The sequence below is a fragment of the Geospiza fortis genome, unplaced genomic scaffold (genome assembly GCF_000277835.1).
Source record: "Geospiza fortis unplaced genomic scaffold, GeoFor_1.0 scaffold147, whole genome shotgun sequence".
Taxonomy (NCBI): Eukaryota; Metazoa; Chordata; class Aves; order Passeriformes; family Thraupidae; genus Geospiza; species Geospiza fortis.
The window spans coordinates 1,508,908-1,524,978 of record NW_005054372.1 but is presented as its reverse complement, the minus strand read 5'-3'; the positions used below and the strand labels follow the sequence as shown (position 1 = coordinate 1,524,978).

General features: G+C 40.0%; 1 protein-coding gene across 1 annotated transcript; it reads left to right on the top strand.

The window, feature by feature from the left end:
- Positions 1-163: 163 nt before the first annotated feature.
- LRPAP1 (LDL receptor related protein associated protein 1) lies at positions 164-9,636 on the top strand. Its single transcript, XM_014308517.2, has 8 exons — positions 164-259; positions 4,188-4,332; positions 4,674-4,798; positions 6,135-6,255; positions 6,746-6,904; positions 7,448-7,530; positions 8,425-8,601; positions 8,912-9,636. Exons 1-8 carry the CDS (start codon positions 164-166, stop codon positions 8,975-8,977), a joined length of 972 nt encoding a protein of 323 aa, XP_014163992.1. The 3' UTR covers positions 8,978-9,636.
- Positions 9,637-16,071: the final 6,435 nt, after the last annotated feature.

Sequence of the window (16,071 nt, the reverse complement as noted above, 5' to 3'; positions counted from 1 at the left end):
GTGCCGGCGGCGGGAGCGGCCTTCTCCCGGGACAAGGGGATGTGTGTCCGAGCTCTGGGAGGGGTTCACCTGCCCGTGGTTCAATGCCGCAGCTAAACCGCATGGCTCCCGGGACAGGGGATGTGTGTCCGAGCCCTGGGAGGTGTTCACCTGCCCGTGGGTCATGCAGCAGCTAAACCGCATGGTTCCCGGGACAGGGATGTGTGTCCGAGCCCTGGGATGTGTGTCCGAGCCCTGGGAGATGTTCACCTGCCCCTGGGTAATGCAGCAGCTAAACCACATGTCCAGGCAGTGGGAGAGAGAGAGGGAAGCCCCCGTGGTGTCCGGTAGGATCTGCGCTTGGCTCCAGAGCTCACTGGTTGAAAGCTTCAGCCGTGCTGTTCAGGACTTGGATGCTCTCAGCTGTCTCTGAGGGTGATGGCCTCAGTTCCTGCTCGGCACAGAGCAGAAGTTCACTGCAGGAGAAGGGGAAATCTCCACCCTGGTGGTTGTGTCGCCTACATTCACATCAAGTGATGTAGACAAATGCAAAAGGATCAGCAAATTGGTTTCACCATTCCCAGATGAGAGCCTTAATTTTGACAGTGACTCAAAACAGTACTTGAGTTTCTCTCACAGTGGACTACAGAAAATGTTTAATTAAAGTGAAAATACAGTCAAATTATTTCATTACAGTGGAAATATTTGCTTATAACTAAAAAGAACAGCTGCAGTGGGAGGACTGAAGAATGCATTGCAGATATCCCCTGAATATTGTGGACCATGGAAAATAAGGTGTTGACTGGTAAATGTTCAGTTCTTTCAGGCAACAAAATATAGTTAACATTAATTTTGGATCTTCTGTATTCTGAATAGCCTGACCTATTGAATTGGAGGTGGGCATCCTCAGATTCAACCAAAACCTAGAACCCTGCCATTGTGCTGCCTCCCAACGTGCTAAAGGAAGGGATCAAAATTACTCCTTTCCTCGATGGGAGACAGATGGAATGGGGCATAGGAAAGTGTGTTAATGAAACTCCAGCTGCTGAACTGACAGCTGAAAAAGAAACAACACTGAGACTGGAAATAATCTGTAATTATAGTAATGTCAGTTACCTCTCACCTTTCCAATTACAGTCTTTTCTCATGTTCATACCTGGCTCTTCTGGAATTAAAATTTCAGGTGCTTTACATCATCTGTGTTAAGATGCTAAAATATTAAATGGATTAACTCTGTCAGTAAGGAAGTAAGGCTTACTAAATTCTATATGTGTGAGCTAGATTTTAGAGATGCAAAACCTACTTGAACTAAATTTGCCACCATCTGAATTTCACTGTTGAGTACAGCTGTCACCCAGCATGTGTTTTATAAAGTGATTTTTCAGTATGTCTGGGCAATATATGAAATAAGAGGAAAACTTGTGTGTTACATCTGCTTTGAAATACTTCCATGTATCAATGCAGAACTCTTCATTCCTTTATTTTGGTTGTGATAGAGAAACTACTGAAAACGGGGAACTTCTTTGTTTTGACATAAAAGTCAGATACCACAATTTAGCATTGCAACACAGCTGGAGGAGCAGTCCTTAAAAAAGCCCCAAAATGTTACTTAGTGGGACCAGGAGCTGGCAAGCCAGACTTTCTTCTTGTTTCACTGAGGGTGAGTGGGAGGGAGTGGTTGATCTTTCTTCAGAATCTCTTTTCAGAAATAGTAAATTTGTAGTAAAGAGCTCTTTCCTCTTGGAGGCAGGAGTGTAGATAAGGATGTTGCAGGTAATGATTGCAGCCAGCCCAACAGCAAATGATGTAATTATTTTAATGTTCAAGTTTCCAGCACTCATTCCCAGAATTGGAATAGGTACCTGTCTTGGATGTTAATGTCCAGGCAGCATAAGGAACGAGGAATAAGGAACGAGTTTAAGGAGCTTGTTGCTTGGTTATTTAATCATTAAACTTAACTTTTCACCTCTGCTTCTAGTTAGTTATTCCAGCATGTGAGTGATGTTAGTAAAGTGATGAGGAGTCTTACCACTGACATTTTTACCTGGTGTACTCAGGGTCCAACATGGGATAACCTTAAAGGAAGTAGCTCTTGAACTGAATACTTTAAATTAACTTTGAACTGAACACTTTAAATTTACTTATGTATTCACTCTGTATTACATTAATGGGACAGGCAAGGGGCTTCCAAAAGGTTTCAAAGGATCTATAATGCTTACAAGGACAGTTACTTTAGTTTCCTACTAAATTATAATGAGAATTAGAAAAATATTGCTCTGATTGGGAGAAATTTGAATAGAATCTTGTTTTCTCTTAAGGAATAGTGGGCTTAATATAGTTCCTTAGTATTTATTAGGACTTTAATATGTTTGATTGATGATGTGTCCAAACTTTATGTTTAGAAGTTCTGATATTCTTTTCTGTAACATCTAGAAAACAGAAAGCTGTATGTGTTTATGGGATTGCACTAACTGCAGAGGGGTCTAACATAAACTGCACTATGTGATCTTTTATGTAGCAGTGTGTTTCTGATGACAAGGTCAGATATGAAAGAGTTTATTTTATTATATTTGCAGTACTTAGGAGATAAATTACTTCTTATCTAATGTGCAGGGCTATTTATTCCTGTATTTCCTCAGCCCAACTACATGTGATGTCCACGCTACTTGAATGCTGACTGATATTAGAGGATCTAAATAACTACCAGGACACTTGGCCATTCCCTTCACAATTTGTAGCAAACCTCTCACTCAGTCTTGAAGCTTAAGGGCACAGTTCTTGCTGAGGAAAATGATATTGGTGCCACTGCAGCAGTGACACTTGGGCTGTCCATGTCATCCTGCACCAGAAAAGTAAATAAGTACATGATTAAGGTTTTTCTTTTACTCAGCACATACTAAGAACTATAAATAAAGTGGTTCCTTCTAAGTGCTTTGTTTCTGTAAAGCAGTTCCCCAAAACTAGATAGTAAAGGTCACAACAGGGACACTCCTTTGCTTTAGTATTAGAGGGATCAGAAGTTTTAATGTGTTCTACAAGTATTATATTTACCTGTGATTCTAGATTTTAGTAATTTCAATAAGCCAAGTGCAAAATGCAGAGAAAAAAAATAGTTTAAAAATCAAAATAATCGTATGCAGTGTCACAAGATTAATTAGTAGGACAGCCTATGATGGAAACATAAACAGTAATGTGGATAGTTTTCTGAATTCTTGTCAATAGGAAGTGCATTAGCTTAAAGTAATTGCACTTTTCCTATTACTTTAAGATAACCTACTGACACACAAAGGAACGCCTGAATCTTTTCAGTATCATTCAGATGTTTAAAAACAATACTGAGTTCTGAGTCTGTGTTTATTAAACATACTCCTTCCTCACTGAAAATGAGAATTTTTATAATCTGTAAGCTGGTTTTAATGATAAAATAGATAAACTTGTGCTAGGACTGACAAGCCCAGGTGGTTTCCAGCTTTATCTGAGCTCCCAGGAGCTGAGCATGCAGTAATTGGAGGGGTTTTATCTCCTTTCTTCTCTGGGCTTCTCCTCACCTCACCTTCTGGTTTTTGACCACATAGACACAAAAAAAAACGTGGTTCTGAAGTATTAAGATGGTTTGTTACATTTATTTGTTTTAAATTGAATAACTATGGTGGCTAAAATCTGGAAATTCAGGATCAACTCACAGCAGTGCTGCTTAGGCAACCACGTGTTAGTCATTGTTCCTGTTTTCTCTGTAGCTCTCAAAATTTCAAGCTGACCTAGCATTCATTTAAACTAATTTTTTTTCTTATCTTCAGCCTCAATGTCTTATCTTTTATTTTCTAGTATGTCAGACAGGAATACCTCCAGGTTTTGTATGTTTTAATGCACATAAACCATGTTAAGAAATTATTTGAGAAAATTTTTTTTCATCTTGATCATAGTAAAAATTGCTGATGAAGTGGCTCTGATGAAGTGGCCTGCAAGGCCATCCTCAGTGACCTGGGAGACTGAAAAATTGTACTAACCAATAAAGTTTTTCAACTCACTATAACTGTATGGTTGGAAGATGGTCCCCAAGAAAGCACATGTGGTGTCAATGGCATGTTGTTTGAGAAGAATTGCTGTGCCATACTGGTTGTTACGTATCTGTACTGCTTCCTGAGGTAGCTCTGAAGCAAAAGGGGGCTCCACATGACTAAATACAAACCTTTCTGTGTTCTTGTCAGCTCCATCTCTCTGCTGTGAAACTGGCAGAGTTGCATAGTGATCTAAAAATACAAGAGAAGGATGAGCTGAGCTGGAAAAAACTGAAGGCTGAAGGGCTGGATGAAGATGGAGAGAAGGAAGCCAAGCTCAGACGCAACTTAAATGGTAAGGGCTGTCTTGGAAAGGAGATTGAACTTTGCATCACATACACACATGGTTAGACACTTGTGTTTAAACTATTGAATAACAGGTTGGCTTTGTGGACACTGAGCACACAAGTACTTTGCAGGTCAGTAGGGAGCTGCAGGAGCCTAACAGAGTGCTTTGCTCCCAATAATTCCAGAAGAGGTCGTTGAACCTGGGACCACTGTGTATTGCACTGTTTGTTAGCTTTTCCTCCATGAGCTGCGAAGTCCAGCTCTGCAAGTCACAGATGTAGCCCACCTCTCACCTTCCATACATCCATAGCTGGTTCTCATGTTTCTGTATCTTCTATTCCCTTGCAGTCATTATGACTAAATATGGAATGAATGGAAAGAAGGACTCTCAGCTAGTTGATACCAACTATATTAAAGATGGCACAGAAAGTGACACACTAGATGATCCAAGACTGGAAAAATTGTGGAGCAAGGTGAGTAAGATTTCCAGGAACTGGAGTGTAGGAAATCAGTATTTCTTCATTGAACTCTTAGCTGTGCCTTCTGAGAGCATTCAGACTTGGAAATTAGTGGCTTTACTACTCTTTTGTTAAGTACTGACCAAGCTGCCCTGCTCTGTATCTCACATCTTCATGTCCTGAAGGAAGCCCACCTGCATCCAGACCATCCAGCTGTGGCAGGTTGTCTTTGGCAATTAAAACACCCACATTAAACTGAAGGGTGGAGCCTGGGTCCCCTGAGGTCAGACAGACCTGAACTCCTGGCTTCTCTTAGTGTGACTGTCACACTGTGTAGTAGTATATCTATGGTGTTTTTCCCAGTTTTCTTATTGTTGTTTGTGGATGTTTTTAAAATGTATTTAAAATAGAACCATTTTGTAGATTGTCTAAAGTGAAATGTATTGTGGGGAAGGGTTTTGAATAAGGGCTTTCTCAACCTAGTATTCAAGTGAAAATTTCCAGGATTTGCATTCATGCATAAAAAGTGGAAGATGTACTGTCAAATTTGGGCAGTTAAAACTGGCAAAGTCACAATCTTCAGAAATTAAATAATTCAAATTTTAAGAAGCAACTAGTCAGGTAAATCTAAAGAATTCTCCCATGAGTCTAGTGCAGTGATAGTAAAGCAGAAAAAAAAGATTTGCTGGATTTTAAAATGTTACTGTAACTAGATACAGATTTGGCAAGGAACACGTTATCCTGTGCTTTGGGGAACTGTAAAGTGCAATAGGAGAAATATTCCCTAAGCAAAAAAAAAGGGGTCTGAATAGGTTTCAAAAACATTCACTTTTGATCAGGCATTGCAGCAAGTATCCCCCCAGATTTGTGGGTAGTGCCCCAACTGTGTGAGCAGTGCTTCTTTAATAGTTAGAGAGCAAGTGCACAGGAGTGATAAAATCTTCACATGCCAGTAGAGTAAGAAGCAGTAAGGACTGTGTTTAATATCAGGCTGCATCCCTCATGCAAGTGGTTCCCTTACAGTTGTCTGTGGAGCTCCATGGCCCTTATTTCTATATTAAATTGTTTCCCATGGAATAGAAATGCCAGACACTTTTCACTGGGTAATCCATAGCAAGTCCAGCTTTATAAGTCTGAAGCAAACTTCTTTTGGCATGATTAAAGGCATCTTATCCATCAACATCTAAACCCTGGCCATATACAAATATTAAGAGAATTAAAACAAAAGATCTAAAGAAAAGCTGCACTTAATAATTTTCTAAATGTGGTGAGAAGTGGGAAGACGTTTTGGCAGTTGAGGGCACTTAAAGCACTTGGCCTGGAAAGCATAATGAGCTCACGTTTCTTTCAGGCCAAGACCTCTGGGAAGTTCTCTGATGAGGAGCTGGATAAGCTTTGGCGAGAATTTAAGCATCACAAAGAAAAGATTCATGAATACAATATTCTGCTGGAGACTGTGAGCAGAACAGAAGGTGCCTGGACATTTCTGTGATGTTTCAAGATCAGTACATCTCTTTTCTCTGCCCATTGTTTCCATCACTTCCAAATTTCTTTGAAACTCCTCACATTTCTGTCAGAACCACTTGCAGATGCTGGCATTTTCAGATACCTCCTGGGTTTAGTTCTGCATTAGCTGCCAGAATTCTTGCCAACTAATGAAACTGTTGCCATTTCAGTTTTCTGATTCTGTCTTTTATTTCATGCAGGGGAAATGCCATCAGATAAGCAATGATGGCCATTGTAGTTTACAGGAAATTATGCAGCAAGCATAAATCCACTGCTGCAAAATGCAATTCTAAAGTCTGCAGAAAATATGTGTTTTACCTCACCAGCTTTATTTGCACTCAACTTAAATCCTAAGAACTTAGCATTTTTTCATTCATCTTAGATTTGGAGGATTTCTGGAGTTTTTGAGCTATCAAATTTGGCCCACAATCAATAATACTTACTGTTCTTCAACAGACATCCACAAGAATGTTATCAATCCGTCTGAGGAGAACCTGGTGAAAGAGGAAATCTTGCACAACAAACACAGAGAGCTCAAGGAGAAGTTAAGGAGCATCAATCAGGGCTTTGAACGTTTGCGTAAAGTCAGTCACCAGGGATATGACACAACCAGTGGTATGATACAGCGGGGTTTGTGCTTCTTTGGGATTCATTTCATTTTTAAAAAGTTAAAATCAGTGGGCAAGGGTATAGTCACAGTATCCCAGTGTGTTGTGTACCACAGTGGGCTGAAGAGAGAGAGCCAGCCAGTCCTGTTTAGAACCAAACACTGGAAGCCTTATGAAAGGAGACAGTCAGTGTGTTAAGAGGATAATTCTGTCTTCCATGCACCCATGAGAAGGGATGTTGCCCCAGGAGGGCAAGTAAATGAGACAACATGCAGGACAGGCAATGCCTTTATCCAGTTCCTGAGGTTTGGGGTTTTTTGCTTTCAAAAACCTTTCTTGTTTTACCTAGTACTAGTATCTAGTTTTATCCAGTACTTGGATACTTCTCCCTTTTCATCGAAATAGATCTATTAGAAATGCAGTGTTTAATGTCTCTGTTCTTAATTTAATAACTATATGTATGTGAGAAAGCATCTCTTCATCTTTTATAGAAGTTGGGCATTAAAAGCATTGTGTCCAGGTTTTCATTTCGTTATGTGTGTTTGTTTAGAATTTGAAGAACCAAGAGTGATTGATTTGTGGGATATGGCCAAATCAGCTAATTTCACTGAGAAAGAACTTGAATCTTTTCGGGTAAGTAGTATTCCAGGGACTTCTCTTTCAGAAAGATAATTTGCCACATAAAGAAACACTTGATGTTACTTTGATTGCAGCCGCTTCTGTGTTACCCTCCAGACACCATAAAAAAGGTCATGCTGCCTTTTTAATACTTCAAATACATAGACCTTGTGTAACTAATCATATGCTGGTTCTGTTATAATTTGCAGAATGAAAATTCTGAATCCTCTCAAAATAACTGTTGCATATTTTGAATCTTTGAAAAATCAGGTCCTCGTCTTTGTTGCCAAGGCACCAGATTTACCCCTCTTACCCAATGTGTTAATTATGTCCTTGGGAAGCACAGTAATCTGTGTACCCAGCAATTTCCCTCTCATGCCCATCTCTTGTAATGTTAACTTCCCATGTTGGAGCTGTGTTGAACTGACACAAAACTATTGTGATAAAGACTGCTTTTCAATGAAATAATATAGAAACTCATTCTTGTGCAGTCCGTACCACTTTTATTCAATTCAAGTTGTATAAAGAAAATATTTGATTTTTTTTAATCTGACTGCCTGTTTATCAGATTTTAAAAAGAGGCTTTTTTAAAAATTTGTCTCTCTCCCCTCATTCTGCTGTTCTTATGCCTAAATTTTTGCTTAGTGTTCACTTGCTCTCATCTTGTAGCACCTCACAGCCACCCACAGTCCCCTTTTGAGGACCCTGCAGTGGGTCGTTTTCAGCACTGCTTTCAAAATCAGCGGTCTGGTCGTGATGGTAATGGATTGTCCAGACATTTTTAAGGAGCAGGGAACTGAAAAAGCTTTCTGTGCTTGACTTAGTAAATTATCATTAGGAATGTCTTGGCAAGAGAAAGGAAGGCTTGGAAAGAAACTCCTCTGAAGCTGTGTGTATTTGTTATCTTAGGAGGAGCTGAAACATTTTGAAGCAAAAATTGAAAAGCACCACCATTACCAGAAACAATTAGAGATTTCACACCAGAAACTGAAGCATGTAGAGGAAACTGGAGACAAGGATCATCTGAACAGAAACAAAGAGAAATATGCCATGCTGCAAGAAAAGACAAAAGAGCTAGGATATAAGGTCTGTATAAATGCAGTGTTACATACATGTTGAAAGTTTAACTCAGTAGCAGAGGGGAAGCAGATTATCCAGTGCTGATTTTTCATGCAAGCTCAATGACTTCCAGAAGGGGAGTTCAAGACACATCTGTTCTCCATGTTTAGTACAGCATACACATAATTGTTCTTATAGACTTAAAAAGGCCTGAAATCTTCCTGCTCTCTGCTCTTTCTATTGTTACAAATACTCATAGCAAAATCTGAATATATTACTACATTGATAATTTATTGTCTTCCTGAAATTTGTTTTGTGTGTTTTCTTTTCCTGATAGGTAAAGAAGCACTTGCAAGATTTATCCAGCAGAATCTCTCAAGGTCTTCAACACAATGAACTATAAGAATTTGTTCTGCTTCATGGGATCAGTCTATTAACACAAAGCAGTTAATGTGGTTTTTTGAGCAGGGCTTACCAAGGAGTCCTTCTAAAATAGTAAGGCTTGAACAGATGTGTCCTGTAAGATTTTTTTTTTGTCTACTTAATTACAAATTTTGTATTTGCACTGTAAAATTAAATCATTAGATTAAATATTTAGATTGCACATCTTGGATCATAAAAATCTTACTTCTGAATCAAGTAGCAGCCTTTGAAATAATCAGTTTTGTCAAAAGGAAAAATTATGTAAACTCTCAAAGGATTCCTGCTAGTAAAAAAATACTAATCTTACAGTTAGGTAAGGTGTTCTGATCAATGAAAGCAAACACTGAGGTACAGGAAGGTTAAACAGAGGTCAGAAAAAGTCTTTATTTCAATCCTTGGCCTATTACATTTCCAACTTAAGGTTACAAAAATATTTTTACTGCCTCTGAGCAGTGGCTCAGAGCTGTACTGCTGCACTGTATATGAATCTTTCATGTGAGAGGGGAGGAAGGGTAACGAGGGAACAAGTACTGAGGTCAATTTGCACAGTTTAGTTATTGACTAACATGTGTGTACAATTATCTTGTTCATGGTTGCTTTGGTTTTGCTACACTTGGTCATTAAAAAATCAAAACAAGATACTGGTGAGGCTTTTTTTTTCACCTTCCCTTTCATATAGTGAGAAGTAACCAGACCTGTTTTTTGAGCATGTTGCTAATTCCTGTAATGTTCATTCACACATCAGTTTTTAAGAGAGGAGGGGTAGTTTTGCACCACAAGGATGTGTTTCTATGTTCTGAATAGGCAGAAAGATTTCTAAAGCAGCTTATCTCTGGGTGTATATTCCAGTGCAATCTCCAGTAAGGATTATTATCACTTCTCCTTTCAAGACCAGATTTTTCTGGTCAGAACTTTGGCACACATCAGGCACCTGGGTTGAAATTGTCTATAATAACAATGCTGACCCTTTATTTCAAATGAAAGTTTCAAATTAAACTGTTCCAGGAATGAGGCCAGGGTCCAGTGTGGGTGAATCATTACAGCTGCTTGGTTGAGGAGCTCTGTCCCTCACAGATGGCAGTGCTGAGGTGTGCTGGATCAGGCAGCTGTCCTCAAGCCTTGCTCTGCCTGCCTGTTCTGTGAGAAACCCATTCAGTCAGGATAGGCCACTCATCCTGGGTCATCGTGGCTTAAAAGGAACATGATTCTTTACTTAAAAACCATGTCTTCATGTGCAAGTGATCTGAACCAAAACTGTGGTAGCAGTCTTACTTTGAGATTTTCTTTGAAGCTAGAATCTTTTTCTTTTTTTACTTTTTTAATTTAATGTAAGCTAAGAGTTATTTATATTGCAGAGAGTTGTTGTCCATTACAATAAGAAGCCACCACTAATATTAGCAGTCTCCTTAGAGACAGCTCTGTTCATGCAGTTTATGGTATACCTTTGGTTGGCAAACTAAAAAAAGTAAATCCAGAAATAGCTACAAGCCATTTATGAGAAAATTGCTTTGTTGTTTTTTTTTTTTTTTTTCCCCAAATGCTACACACTTATTTCTTCTCCAGACTATGGCTTTAAGGGTTGTTCAGCTTCTGGTATCAGAGCAGTAGCTGTATTATCTTACACGTTTGTCTACATCAATTCCCCGTGAGTGCGGAACAGAAATGTAATCTGTATTATGTTAGAAAGCAGAGATTTCACTGTGTCCTTCAGTGTCCCCTTTGGCAGGATGAGAACTAAATCTGGGAGCTGCAGCTCACTTTGGTGACTGTGGCCTGGGTGTGGGGGGGTCCCACAGCAATGGCCCCTGGGTGAAGAATTTGGATACATGCAGAGGAGAGGAGCTACACAGAGCACTGAGGCACTGCTGCTGGGCAGTCCTGGCAGGGTGGTGGGGAATGGAGCAGCTTTCCCAGAGCAGAGTTCAGATCCTGCTGCCCACGGGAAAGCAAAATATCCCAGCCTGCACTGAAGGCAGGCACAGCAGCTGTGTGCTCCACACAGGAGGGCACAGCACAAAGCTGGGTTTCATTCCAGGGTCTATCAGAAGTGGAATATGCTTATCCAAGAATTTCTGTGGAAGTCTGGAACAGCAGAAGGTGCAGTATTCATGGAATGAATAACCAGGGTCAGATCAGTTACTGAACAAGTGCAGAGGTGCTGCAGCAGAGGATTTAAAGAGGCAGTGGCTGAAGCAGGCAGTGGCTGTGCTGTGTCTTTACCTACCACACCATGACAGTAATTGGGCTCAAAGGCCAGGTGGGCTCAAGCAGAGAGAATGCTTGGCACGTGCTGCAAAGTACAACAGGCTGACAAAATACTTACATGTCAGAGTAATGTAAAACTGGGAACAAGTCAGAGCTCATCAGAGGCAGAGTTTGGAGAGTGGGGTCAGCAGAATCACCTCACTTCAGTTACAGAGCTGAGCTGTTAATGAGTCTGGGCACACAAACCTAGAGGAGAACAAAATGAAAAGGCTCTTGCTGCCCCTGCACCCAGCTTCCCCTTGGAACAGTCTGTGGCTGACTTAGAGTACAACAGCATTAGGGAAAGCATGAGCAATAGTCTGTTCCTGTCAAGGCTCCTCAGGACTTCCCCTGCTTTTTAAGACTGGGACAGTCTAGGGGTGTGTAAAGTCTGATTCCACTCCAGTTTCTATGGTCTGCACCTCACATGCATCAATGGATTATTGTATTTGCAGGGACCCCTGTGGCAGGGAGGAATGATGAACTCTGACTCCATGTTCTCAGAAGGCTAATTTATTACTTTATAATACTATGTTATATTAAAGAATACTATACTATGCTGTACTAAAGAATACAGAAAGGATACTTACTGAATGCTAAAAAGATAATAATGAGAACTCATGACTCTCGCCAGAGTCCTGACACAGCTTGGCCCCAATTGGCCAAAGAGTCAAAACACCAGAATCCAATGAAACAATCACCTGTGGGTAAACAATCTCCAAACACATTCCACATGAGCACAGCACAGGAGAAGCAAATGAGATAAGAATTGTTTTCTTTTTCTCGTAGGCTTCTCAGCTTCCCAGGAGAAAAATCCTGGGCAAAGGGATTTTTTTGGAGAATGTGAATGCTACAATGTATCTACAATTCAGTTATTGTTGCAGTTTTAATCCTCCAAAGACTGTTCATATGGTCAAAATAGCAAGAGTGGGTAGTGTTTGAGATATTAAAGATTAAAAAATAACTTGAGTCACTACTCCTGTGTTTCTCTAAATAGCAACAAAAATTCAGAGCCAAGAAAAAATGTATAAATGAGATATACCTACAGTGCTATACCCTGTAAGAGGTGAAAAATGGAGTTCATGGGTCACATGGAAGAGGCATCTGAAAAGCAAAGAACTAACACTTTTATACAGTGGTTGAGTCTTCTCTTCCTTAATAGGTGTTCTGGCTCATCCTTCTGTAATTTTTCAAATTAACAAGTTTTTAAACCACTCTGAGAAACAGTTTGAAATACAAAAGCAGGAGCAAAAAAAAGGAGAAAAGGACTGCATTTCTTAGGAAAAAAAAATCAGACCATTTAATATTCTATAGTCAGTCAAATTCTGCCCTGAAAAGAACCTCAATTTAAGTAAACATGTCAGTGACTTCATGTAGGACAGATTTTATTTGTTAAAAAGGGGGGTGGAAAGGTGAGGGAAATAAATACATAAGGCATTAAATGCAACAAAAATAACCAAGCCATTCTTAAAAAAAGCCCATCCTACATGTTGGTACAGCAGCTAAGATGGCATCATTCTACCAAGACAAATAAGGAACAGCACTGTAGCAGATTTATTGCTGCAATAATTTCCCCTCTCCCCTCCCATGGGATCCTGATGAATGATAGCTCTGGCAATAGCAGGAATATTTAAATTCACCAAGTAGAGATCATTTACATTTTGTCAGGTGAAGTGGCATCTGCCTTTTCAGATCCTGTTTCTGCAGGTGGGGATCCTTGTGCTCAGGAGCTGGTGGGAGCAGGATCCTTGCCTGGGCTCTCCTGCTTGCTGTGTGTCCAGCTCTCCCTGTGGGGCTCCCTCAAGCCAGGCTTAATGCAGATTAAGGTAAAAAGCAAGAGACAGAGAAACCACCTTAGCTTCCAGAACGTGCTGCCTCAACAGCTGATCTTGGCTGAGCATTTCCCAGTAAGTGCTACACAGGAAGTTCTAAAATATATCTTAAATATTTTTTTTTTGTTCCATAGCATTTAATGAGAATAGAATAAATAAAGTAATTTAAGTCAATAAATGGAATAGATTGTTGCTTTCAATACAAACAGCCCTACCTTTGTAACTGAGAGCTGGGTACTGCATTTTCTGGATGCATTATGTTCTTTAACAAAGTGCTGCTAAATACCAGAACCAACATTTCCAAACAGATCATACAGTTAACATGTATTTCAGTCTATTGACCTAGTGCCTATTGGGAAGCAGGATATTAATCTACAAAAAAAGACTGCATGGATTTCTTTTACTGGTATCTACAGGCATAGAATGGAAGCATTCATAAAATCTGTCCAGTATAGCCAAAATAAATTCATAAGCTTTCCTCCACAGTAAATATTTCAAGTTGAGCCATATTTGGTATAGCAACAATTGCAACCCAAGTGCTTTTACCAATAGCCTTTAAAGCACTTTCACATCCAAATGTTCAAACATTATATTATCCCACCACTCAACAAAAGAGCACTCTCCTAAATCAGAAACAGTACACAGATATTAATGTGAACTTTGTTCCTTCACTGATGCATTAATTTATCACAAAAGCTGCCCATTTTAATAAAACTAACCATTTCATTCTCCAAGTTTGCCTCTCAATAACTGGTCTACTGTAATTTAAAACTGCCACTTTCTATAGGCAAAGTGAGTGTTAAATCACTTTGAAATAAGCCTCCTACTAAAATAAAATGCTGTTTAATGTTCTACACTTGTAATTTTCCAAGCACTTTAAAGAGAGAAGGGAGCTACACTATTTTAAGAATAAACACACTGAGAACTGGAAACTCCCATATGAAAACCAATAATTTACAATAGATGGCATTGGGTCCTTTAGTCCAACTTCAAAATTAAAATTTCAGATTCTAATTCAAGAAGACATCTGAACCAAAACCATCAACAGATCCAAGTTCTGGGTCTCACATTTACATCTGGGATGGATATGTCTTAAACAATGTTTGCATTAGTCTCAGTTTGCTGATGTCACTAAAGCATTGCCACCAATCAGGCCTTGCACAAATTGACCCTCATTCTTTGTAGAACTGCAAAACAAAGTTTTTATTCATGATTATTAATTCAGGATGAGAACACAGTTTTCCAGAGATGTTCTTAGGAATTGTTTTCCTTCTCATTTTAATGCCAATGTACAAACAGCTGTACTAGAACTTTTGAAAGACCAAAACAACCAATATAGCCGAATAGGACAGTCAGAATTCCAGATCAAAGTACTGCCACGGAATGTGTCTGGGATTACAGAAGGAACAGGAGTGATCCTGTTTAGCCACAAGCTATGAAAAAAACCATGAAAAAAACATGAATTTTCATCGGCTCCTTCCAACCTAGGAACAGAGCAACTCACCCTGTTCAGCTTTGATCACTTACAGCAGAGACAGAGCAGGGTGCAGTTGGTTTGGCATCTTCACATGGGCAGTGTGGCTGCTTGGCCACCAGGTTTCTGTTATCCAGTCATTCTGTCTCTCCCCACAGTGCTCAGTGCAAGCTCCATGCTGATGGACAGAGGGACAGGGCTCCCATCACAGGCCACGCTGCAGATGTGGCCAGCTGCAGGCTGCAACTGGCACCTTGACAATTCCCCAGACAGAGCAACAGCAATGAGAGGCTCTAAGCTTGTTAAATCTTCCCACTGTATTTGCTGCCTGCAGAGCTCCAAAGCAGCACACCCAGGGCTGTCCCTGCAGGAGAGGCATTCCACAGCTGTCATTTCTGGTCACTTACGGTCACTTCTGGTCACTTCTGGTCACTACTGTCATAGTTCTGTGATGCACCATAGAAAGCACAGAGACACCAAATCCAAGATCAGGTCCTGGGCTTTCAGCAGACCTGATCCATCTCTACCAAACACCCCAGCCACTGTAAATGACACTGGTGCGGCTGAACACAGAATTAGGAGCACCCTCCTTTCAGGTTACAGTGCTCTCTGTTTCACAGCACTTGGCTCTTTACACACACACATCTTGCGGTGCTGCCAAAGGACAGATGCAGCTTTCTGGTTCTCTGCTGACACCTACCTACTTCATCAAATTCCCAGGAAGATACTTTCTTGTGCTTCCCAATTTGTGTCCAGTACTGCTGGCTGTTGGCAGTAAAAGCATAGAGTGTTACAGGAGCCAAAGGCAGGCTATGGGGTACATCCTCCAAATGTGGCAGAGACATGGGGGAAGATGGATCTGGGTGATTCATTACATAACAAAACTCCAGTATGCAAAGAGCAGGTTCCTTTCTGAGCATCTAATCAGCTCTATTTTCTGTATATGGACTATCCATAAATTGCCAGCTCAGCCCACAGATGAGCAAAATTTAACTTATACAATAGCAGATGCTAGGGCTTTTTATTTATTTATTTTTCTTTTTAAGGATTTCACAACCATATAATGCAGAGAAAAATTACTGTCATGCTAAATCGGCTTTCTGATCCCACCCCCCCTACTGCATATTCCTCAAATAAGTTGACACGTATTATTTCAGTAAAATGGTGATGTTACATACGCCTCTGTGTACACAGTGGGATAATAAATTTGAATTATTTCTAGATGCCCTGATGCAGGCAAGCATTTGAAATGTATATAAGTTTTAAAGTTCACTCACCCTCAAGTTTTTACTAAATTCAAAGTTCACGTATCAGCTGCACTTTCTTACTGTCTTACAAAGCTATTCCTTGTATACACTGCTCACTGTCTTACAAAGCTATTCCTTGTATCAGAACCCAGGTCAAGATCACATGTACTTTCCTGTCACTTATATTCCAGCCTTTCAGAGGAAATTGATAGCTGATTTATCAATAACCAACTGATATCACTCAGAGTGAGGCTACTCTGAAGCCTGTCATCTTTGG